The sequence below is a fragment of the Rhea americana genome, unplaced genomic scaffold (genome assembly GCF_003343005.1).
Source record: "Rhea americana isolate MKP2758 unplaced genomic scaffold, rheAme1 scaffold_217, whole genome shotgun sequence".
NCBI classification, from domain to species: Eukaryota; Metazoa; Chordata; class Aves; order Rheiformes; family Rheidae; genus Rhea; species Rhea americana.
In genome coordinates, this window is record NW_028186317.1 from 952,080 (window position 1) to 960,089 (window position 8,010).

At 53.3% G+C, this 8,010-nt stretch overlaps 2 protein-coding genes across 2 annotated transcripts in view; both read right to left on the reverse strand.

Annotated features, from left to right (window-relative positions):
- Positions 1-192, reverse strand: part of PPIH (peptidylprolyl isomerase H) — an 8,772-nt gene extending 8,580 nt beyond the window's left edge. The window contains exon 1 of the mRNA XM_085305193.1: positions 36-192. Coding sequence (XP_085161319.1) covers positions 36-170 — 135 coding nt within the window. The 5' untranslated portion in view covers positions 171-192. The remainder of the gene's footprint in view (positions 1-35) is intronic.
- Positions 193-412: 220 nt separating this feature from the next.
- The window catches only part of CASP9 (caspase 9), an 8,067-nt gene continuing 469 nt past the window's right edge, over positions 413-8,010 (reverse strand). Inside the window, exons 2-10 of the mRNA XM_085305194.1 lie at positions 7,409-7,622; positions 6,773-6,853; positions 6,504-6,541; positions 4,900-5,076; positions 3,850-3,939; positions 2,891-3,038; positions 2,149-2,328; positions 1,493-1,602; positions 413-969 (exon numbers count right to left, since the gene is read on the reverse strand). Of these exons, the coding sequence (XP_085161320.1) occupies positions 877-969; positions 1,493-1,602; positions 2,149-2,328; positions 2,891-3,038; positions 3,850-3,939; positions 4,900-5,076; positions 6,504-6,541; positions 6,773-6,853; positions 7,409-7,622 (1,131 nt within the window). The 3' untranslated portion in view covers positions 413-876. The remainder of the gene's footprint in view (positions 970-1,492; positions 1,603-2,148; positions 2,329-2,890; positions 3,039-3,849; positions 3,940-4,899; positions 5,077-6,503; positions 6,542-6,772; positions 6,854-7,408; positions 7,623-8,010) is intronic.

An 8,010-nucleotide genomic window follows, 5' to 3' on the forward strand; every position in this document is an offset into this window, starting at 1 on the left:
CCACGTCCCCCCCACGGAAGCTGCTTTCTCACCACCTCCCACGAACACCCGCTCCCCCCGCCACGAAAGCCCCGCGCAGCCCCTCGCTCCGCTGCCCGACCCACCTGCCCGCCGATGGAGACGTCGAAGAAGACCACGGGGTTGTTGGGGTTGGAGGCCAGCACGGCCATGACGCCCGCGCCCGGAAGCGGAGRCAGCGGAAGCGGAAACAGCCGGAGCGGAAGCGGAAGCCGCCGCGGCGGAAGCGGAAGTAGGCCGCGGCGCGCAGTGGGGGGCGACGAGGGCGTCGGGCGCCGCGGCCCGGCTGGGCCCCCCCAAACCGCCCCGGCCCCTCCCGGGCTCTTCCTCTCCTTTGCCCCCCAAGTGCAGTGCCGAGGTGCGGGCTCAGTCACGCAGATGCAGCACGAGGCACTTCCTTGTTTTCAGTGTTTTATTGAAAAAGAGAAATACCCGTTGTAAAACGCCCCCCCGCTCCCGACACTAGTGTTCGGCTCAGTTACCCGTTACCCGGACGACACAAACATCGTAACCACCAGCCTAAAAAGCCACGTTTTGCAGTAAAACGCTGTGCAGTCGCCGCTGAATTCCTGCGAGCTGGCGGCGCCGCCCTCCGCAAACAGGCCCGAGGCCTAGGGCAGGGGAGTCCTCCAAACACCCCTTCTGCGCCCCCAGCGCTTCCTAGCAGGAGACCGGCAGCCCGCGTCTTACTGCCGATTCACGGGAATCGCAGCATTCGCAAAGTCCCGTTACTCGAGGCGAACTTCTCCGCGGACGCAGGCTGCCAGAAGCACCGACTCCGAGTCGCGGCGGGCGCAAGCTTCGTCCGGCCTCGGGGAAGCGATTCTCGGGTTCGGCAGGGACCTCGAAGCCCAGAAGTCATTTGTGCATGAAGAAGAACTTTTTCCGGAGGAAGTTGAAACAGCCTGGGATCTGCTTGTACCTGCCCTTGGCAGATACGGCGTGCGCCACCTGAGAACAGAGGGCAGCAGCTGCAGACTCGGGCTGCGCTTTTCCGATTCACACGCTCCGGTGCGACCCTTTTGTAGGGAGCGACAGCGACGCAGGGAAGCGAATAGGATCCTCCATCCTAAGGAGGAKGAGAGAGCAAGCAGCTCTTCCAGAACGGGATCACTTTTGCTGGCAAAAGCAAAGGGGACTTGAGAGAAACGCAGGGCAAGAGACAGCTGCGGATCGGATCTTGCAGGAACTCTCGAACCCTTTTAAACAACCCATTTAGAGAGCAGGTCAGGCTCTACCCGCTCTGAATCAGTGGTCGCTTTGCCACCAGATGCCAAAGGAGAACAGCTGTAGGGGGAAAACTGCAGGGACCCCCTTCACTGCACCTCCAACGAGCATCCGCAAACTGAACGCTCAGAGTCATCRCTCGTTTTATGAACGGAGGCCTCAACACCTCGACAGAATACGGCTCAGAATACGTCCTTCGTTACGTTTGTCTCTTTATATACACATATATATATAGATATATATTTACCCGCAGTAACATATTCAGCAGGTCTTCGGAATGGGCGTATCGGTCCAGCACATCGTCCAGCGTTTCCACGTACCACGAGCCGCTCAGTCTGTCCCTCCAAGAGACAAAACCTTAGGAGAAAGGCCGAGAAAGTTGTTTCTGAAGTCAGAAATCTCACTGAATTAAAGAAACTGCCTGGAACGCGGGTTCCGACAGAGACAGTCCCGTAACTTTGGGGATGAATCGTGGCCTTTTCTACTCAATTGCCAAATCATCTGAAACAAGTCGAAAGCTCTTTAAGCCTCAATTGCTTCTACTTGTAAAATAACATTAAAAACCTGCTCGCCTTTGCACAAGAGGAGGCTCGCTCGCTGTTAACGAAGGGCTACCAAGCGCACCGCRAGCCTGCGGATCGTCACTGTCCTTGTAGCACAACTAACGGCAACGCATAAAATCACAACACAGTTGTTCGACGGCGGCTTTCTGCTACAGATCGTCAAGTTATTTACAGCTTTGCTCGTATTTCGCAGGCAAAGCGGGGAAAAAACAAGGTAGTCTTACGTTACCCAACACCCTAGGTGCAGAACTAGGAAGACAGCCCGAGCGCAAGTCTAGCGCCGCTGCTTATGGCACAAATTAGTCTTTACCAGGCAAGTGATTCACACGGAATACCTCACCTGGAAAAGTTGAATAGGACACCAAGATGTCACTGGATGTGGGCAGACTGGCTACGGCATCGGGCTCGTCTAAGGCACCTGATGGGGCCTGAAAAGGGGTTGCATCGAACTCTGCAGAAGCCCTGGGAGCTTCGTCTCCAGGTGAATCGGATTCCACTTCAAAGCCTTGATCTTTTTGCTCTGCAAAAGTGGCAAAAGGAAAACCCCACAAATTCATCTTACAACTAAACAGCCACACAGCCTATATTAAAAAAAAAAGAGAGAGAGAGAAAAGCCCTTCAACAAAACAGAAAGCTTTTCTGCTTTTTGGCTGTGCTGGTTGAGTCAGAGCCATGAAGCAATCTAGCATTCACGTGAATGCCCTCAGTCTGTTCTTCCTAACTAACCTCATGACTAAATACCTTACTAAACACGCAATCAGCGTAGTCAGTGTGCACATCTGCTGCAAATGCTCCCTGCTTCCTGTCCCACATCTCCTAAAACGCAGTCAAGTTGTTCCAACACATGACAGTTGGTGTTATCCTCCCAAGAGATTCTCGTGCCCCAGTCCTTAGACTCAAATTGTGTTAGCAGTAACAATATGTGGCCAAGAATATGAGAAGTCAGCTGGAGAGAAAGACAGCAGCAGCAGCACAACATGCCAAAGCCTAACTAAATCCCCCAAACCCGCTTACACTTACATGGTTACACCATTGCTTGCACTGACAGCTTGAGCACTACCAGAGCTAAAACAAAGATTCACCTCCACCACAGGCCTGGATGAAGAAGAGTTTGGGTTTTCCTCTCAAACTCGGGCAGTGGGACCCATTGAAATAGTTCACAATCTTTTCAACTGGAATGGCTTTTCCATCTGTTCCATAAATCCCTCCAGGAAACTGAATATGGCTTGTCTGAAAGAACAAAATCCGATACCTATTAATGCAACAGGACAGGTGAGTTCTGAGGGAACCAGTTTCTGACCRAGCACTCTCTCTTCTGTCTCCTCTTAGCATAGTTACTAGGCTAAATCTCAGTTCCGATACTCATGAGAATTCAGGCACCAGGTCAAGGCAAAGGCATACCCAGGAGACATTTAGAATACATTAAACAAGGGAACTTGGATTTCTGGGAATATCAAACTCCTATTCTGCCTCCTCCTAAAAAATCRCCTTCCTTTCCTTGTACTAAGGCCTCCAACTTGTGATAAATAGTCTTTACTGCTGCTGACGACTCCCTCATGTTACAGTCAGGGAGGTCAGAGTTGAAGAAACAGGAGGGAGTCAGCGACTACGCTGTGAAGGTTATTGTTAGCCCCATTTGCTATTTTGGCTGTCATTTGGTTCTGAATCATATAGCCTGACTTGAGAAGCTTACAACACCTGCCTGAAGGGCACGAGATCCTCAGAAAGGCAACACTGGATCAGGCGGACAGAAAAACCTGCGTTTCCTTTCACCCAGGTAGGAAAATACATCTCACCGCAACGTACTGCGGCAGCGAAACAACCATCCCATCAGTCGTGACAGAGCACTTGGCTCCCGTCTTGCTCTGCTGCGGCGCGCTGCGCCTTCCTGCCAGGTTGCCCACGGACACAGGCTTCCTCCTTTGCCTCAGCGTGGAGTGGGAGCACCCAGGAAACGGCCTGGGCAGGCAGGAACCGTCTCGGAAACGGGTGCGCCACATCCCACAGAGCGGGAAAGGAGGGAGAAGTGCCACAAACCCACCTGACAGCCATGGGAAAGGATCACCACGAGGCAGCAGTCCAAGGCGCTGTGGTCCAGCCTCGCCAGCTTCTGCAGCTCCCAAACAATTTCCTGCACGCAAAACACCCCGGTAAGAGTTTGCAAACGGTACGTCGGCCASAGCTGACTTCCGGGCACCGCCCTCATCCTTCGCTGTCTCTCGTGGCTGCGCCGCTCGCAAGGATCCCGCTGATCTCCCCRGGCATCGGCGAACACCGTGCTTGCACGCGGGCTTGCTCGCTTCTGCACGCTGCTCAAGCCTGACACAAGAAAACTCGTGATGAAGAAGAAAACGCCTTTTCGCTCCTCCCTATCTGTTTACACCTGCCACACCTTTTAAGCCAACAAACATATTCAAGTTAATAGTTGGGACAGGAATTTGGTTGTTTATGCTGCTCCCTGTCCAGCAGAAGCGGGGTAAGACGCACCCTAATTACRGGCAGCAAAACTCACCATCTGACAGTAAGTTGTTGTGCACTTCTGCTCTCATTCAGCGTTGGCTGCTTTACCAAAACAGATTTCCTTCGTCACTGCATTCCTCACAACGCAGCAACGTCGGTGTAATGGATTTACGCGTGATTTATCGAATGAAACATGCTGTTTCTGATTAAAGGGGTGGGGGGCAAATAGCTTTGTTTTAGTTTCAGTGGCTGCTCCGGGTGACTAAGTGCCCTGCTTAAATTCAAGCAACAGATGAGTCACRTACAGACAGACAAATCAAACCTTTGGCAACACAATAAAACAGAGGCTGCGTCAGAGCTATCAAATAAATACAACCTCCCAGATTTCCCTATAAATCACGTTCAGGAAACAAAACTCAGCTAGAAGGGTGTAAACTTGCAAGGCTCTTTTCCCTTCTGCAATTGCAGCGTGAAACGAAACAGGACGTGACAGTGGATTATTTCTTTAGGCGCCACGGGTGGGGGTTTCCGATGCGCGGTTAACACAGGGGTACGTTCTGTATCGTGGCCTCATCGCTCTCAGATACTCATTTCTCACCCCTCTGGGCGAGCTAGATGCCGCCAGCTTTACCTGAGCTTTGAGATCCTGCCGAGTCAGGACACTGAAGTGCAATGACTTGAAACGTTTCTCCAGTTTCTCACAGTCTATGTTGGAGCCAGCTCGAGTTGACAGCTCGGAGTCTCTGCTGAAGTTGACGTTGTTGAGGATCAGGCAGTATCCGCAAGGATCTGCTTTCAGATCATAAACCTGGCACATACAAGCCCACAGGAGAACTTTTAGCAGAGGCTCCATCAAGCATCCTCTTACTCAGAGCATTTGCTGGCTGATCCAGAGGAATGCAACACAAAATTGAACCAAAGTCTTTACAAGAGCTCATTTCACAGCTTTTCTGTTCTCCACGTGTACATTATGTAATAATGCAACTGGGGAACACAAAACCTGCCAAATCAGGCACAATCTTGGCAGAGTTTTTTTTTTTTTTTTAAAAAAAAAAAAAAAAAACATACAGCATCTCCAATAGCAGATTCAGATTTTGGGGTGTCTTACAGGCATTATCAGCAAACCTCACCACGAGAGCCTGGTGGCGTGGGCACATTACCGAGGAGTCGAGAGAACAGGTAGATAAAAGCTCATGGAAGCCTCACGATTCACCACCAGCTACAGCACAGCAGTTTTGAGAGGGCTTTGCAAACGCTCGCGCTGCCCGAGCCTTGAGCCCTAACGCGTACGTGGCCAAACTGCTCGTTCAGCGTCGCGCGCGAGCGAGCTGCGCGCTGCTGGAAGGCGACTCCGTAAATGCCCGTCTGCGTTAGCGATTCCCGCCTCACCGCAAGCCTCYGAACGCACAGCGGCACGCGGCACGCGTTCGTTGTCGTTTTCCTTATTTACGTTTTCAACAACCAAAGTCAAAACACCACTTTACRGACAGCACGCAAGTTAGTGCGTTGGGTAATTACCACTTGTCTTACTAGAAACTGTTCAGGCAAAGTATTCAGCTCTGTGTTAGGTTATTTGGGTTACAGCTGTGGCAAACCTAAGGAGGAATTGGCTAATGATTGACCTGCTCTGAGCTGATCTGCCCAGTTAAAAGTTGCATCAGCCTCAGAGCGCTTGTTCAGATAACAGGAAGCAAGAACCAGCTGTCGCACGGCCATTTCCCACTAGTCGCCCACGGAGCAGAAATCCTTTACGTAACACAGAACGCTTTGAGCCAAACGAACCAGAATTTAACTCGGTGCTGTTTGCTGGTCAGCAAGCAAAGCCTGCTTTGCCTGGGGCATCTCACCTCCAGTTCCACCCCCGCGACAGCGCAAGCTGAACTCTGCGAGTGACAGAAGAAAACAGCCACCTCATCTTTACCTGCTGGAGCTGCCTGGCAAAAACCTTCCCCTGGCAGCCACAGCAGCAAAGGAGCTCTGTGCCGCAGGACTCGGCTGGTCTGAATGGTGTTTTAAGCCCTACTAAGCCTTTTCTGGCAGTAAACTCTCTGCCCCACAAKGAAGAACACCCAAATAGCTTAAACYTTTCTCCTCGTCTTTTTCATTTCTTAAGCACAAGCTCCTCTGTCACCTTTGCAAATAGCATTCCAAGAGGAAGGGTGGCAGAGGAAAAAAGAAAACTTCAATACAGTGAAAACACTCCTCCACCCCGCAAAATACCACTAGAGGACTAACCAGATCGGAGTTCCTCCTCAAGCTGTCAAGAGCTGAGCCTGCAACACACAAAAGAGAAAGGATTATTTAGCCTTCCGCACTCATTAACGTGATGTTTTACCTGTTCTTCGTGGGATTAACATCAGTCCTGCGCTGTCATCCGAGACRCAGCAGCTACACAGAGGAGTTGCCCCCCTTCCCCGTGCTGGAAGGCGTCTGGAGACGCGCGGCCAAGACRGCCGGGGAACCGAGAGGCGGCCGAGAGCTCCGGCCATCGGAAGACCGCTCACCCCTGGGCGCTGCGGGAGGCGTTCGAAGTCTGTCGCTCACGTCTTGAACCGGAACGGGGACGCGCTCCAAARCGCTCGCACCTGTAACGGCGCAGGACAGTCAGGCCTCACGTTCTGCCTCTTCCAATGTCACGCAAGAGGCGGACGTACACGACAACCCAGGATTCTCGGGGGAGCCCAAATCAACCGCTTCGAGCTGAAGCTACGYTTTTGCAAGGGGGAGATATGGCATCACTTCACTTTCCTTTCCTTTCCAAAGGGTTCGGTAGACTACGTTTCTCGTTACAACCCTACGAGCTGGATCTGCAAACAGATTCAGCAGAGCTTGAGATGGGAACAGCRAGGACATGGCAAAGATCCGTTCTCAGCAAGGCAGCGCGGAGGTTACAAGCAAAGAGAAAAGGAGAATAAAGTTCTCGCCGCCACCGGCACGCAGCTCGAGCTTGAAAGCTTCCGCTGCTGGATAGCGGGACTTGCTCCCCATAACTCTGCATAATCATCTCTACAGTCTGTGATATAACTAAATCAAGACTTCGCAGACTATCAGCCAGCCTGTTGTTTTTCTACAGAAATAGGGTTTCCAGCCCGTCCCATCCTGCCGTTCGTTAGTAAAACGACCATTTTGCCAATACTAACTTTTCTCGCGCGTCTCTCCACCCACGTCCAGTTCGACGGGCGTCACGTCCGCCGGCTGCCCCAGCGGGAGCTCGCAGGCCTCGCTCAGCAGGTCTGCGAGCTCACCCTGCCCGGTGTCCCGCAGGATGGAGACGAAGGTCGGAAACGCTTGCTTCCCTCGCGTCTCCAGGTCGATGACCAGCTGCCGGGCTTGCTCTCTTTGGGTGCCGGCGCTCTGCGGAGGGGCAAAGCCGGGACGTGGGGCGCTCGTCCCGGGGCGAGGGGCGCTCGCAGGCCGACCCCGCGGCCCCCCGCCCGGGACTCCCGATGTCACGAGGGACACGCGATACCGCACAGGACGCCAGCGAGGGGGCGGCGGGGACCCCGGGCCTGGCCCTGGGGATGGGGGGGGGCAGTGGGGACATTGACCCTGGAATTGGGCGGGGGAGGGGAGGCAATGAGGACCCTTGGTCCTGGGATGGAGTTGGGGGGGGGCAGTGGGGATCCCAGACCTGGGATTGGGGGGCAATGGGGACCTCAGGCCTGGGATGGGCGAGGGGAAATGGGAATCCCAGGCCTGGGATGAGGGGGCAGTGGGGACCCCAGACCCAGCCCTGGGGCTT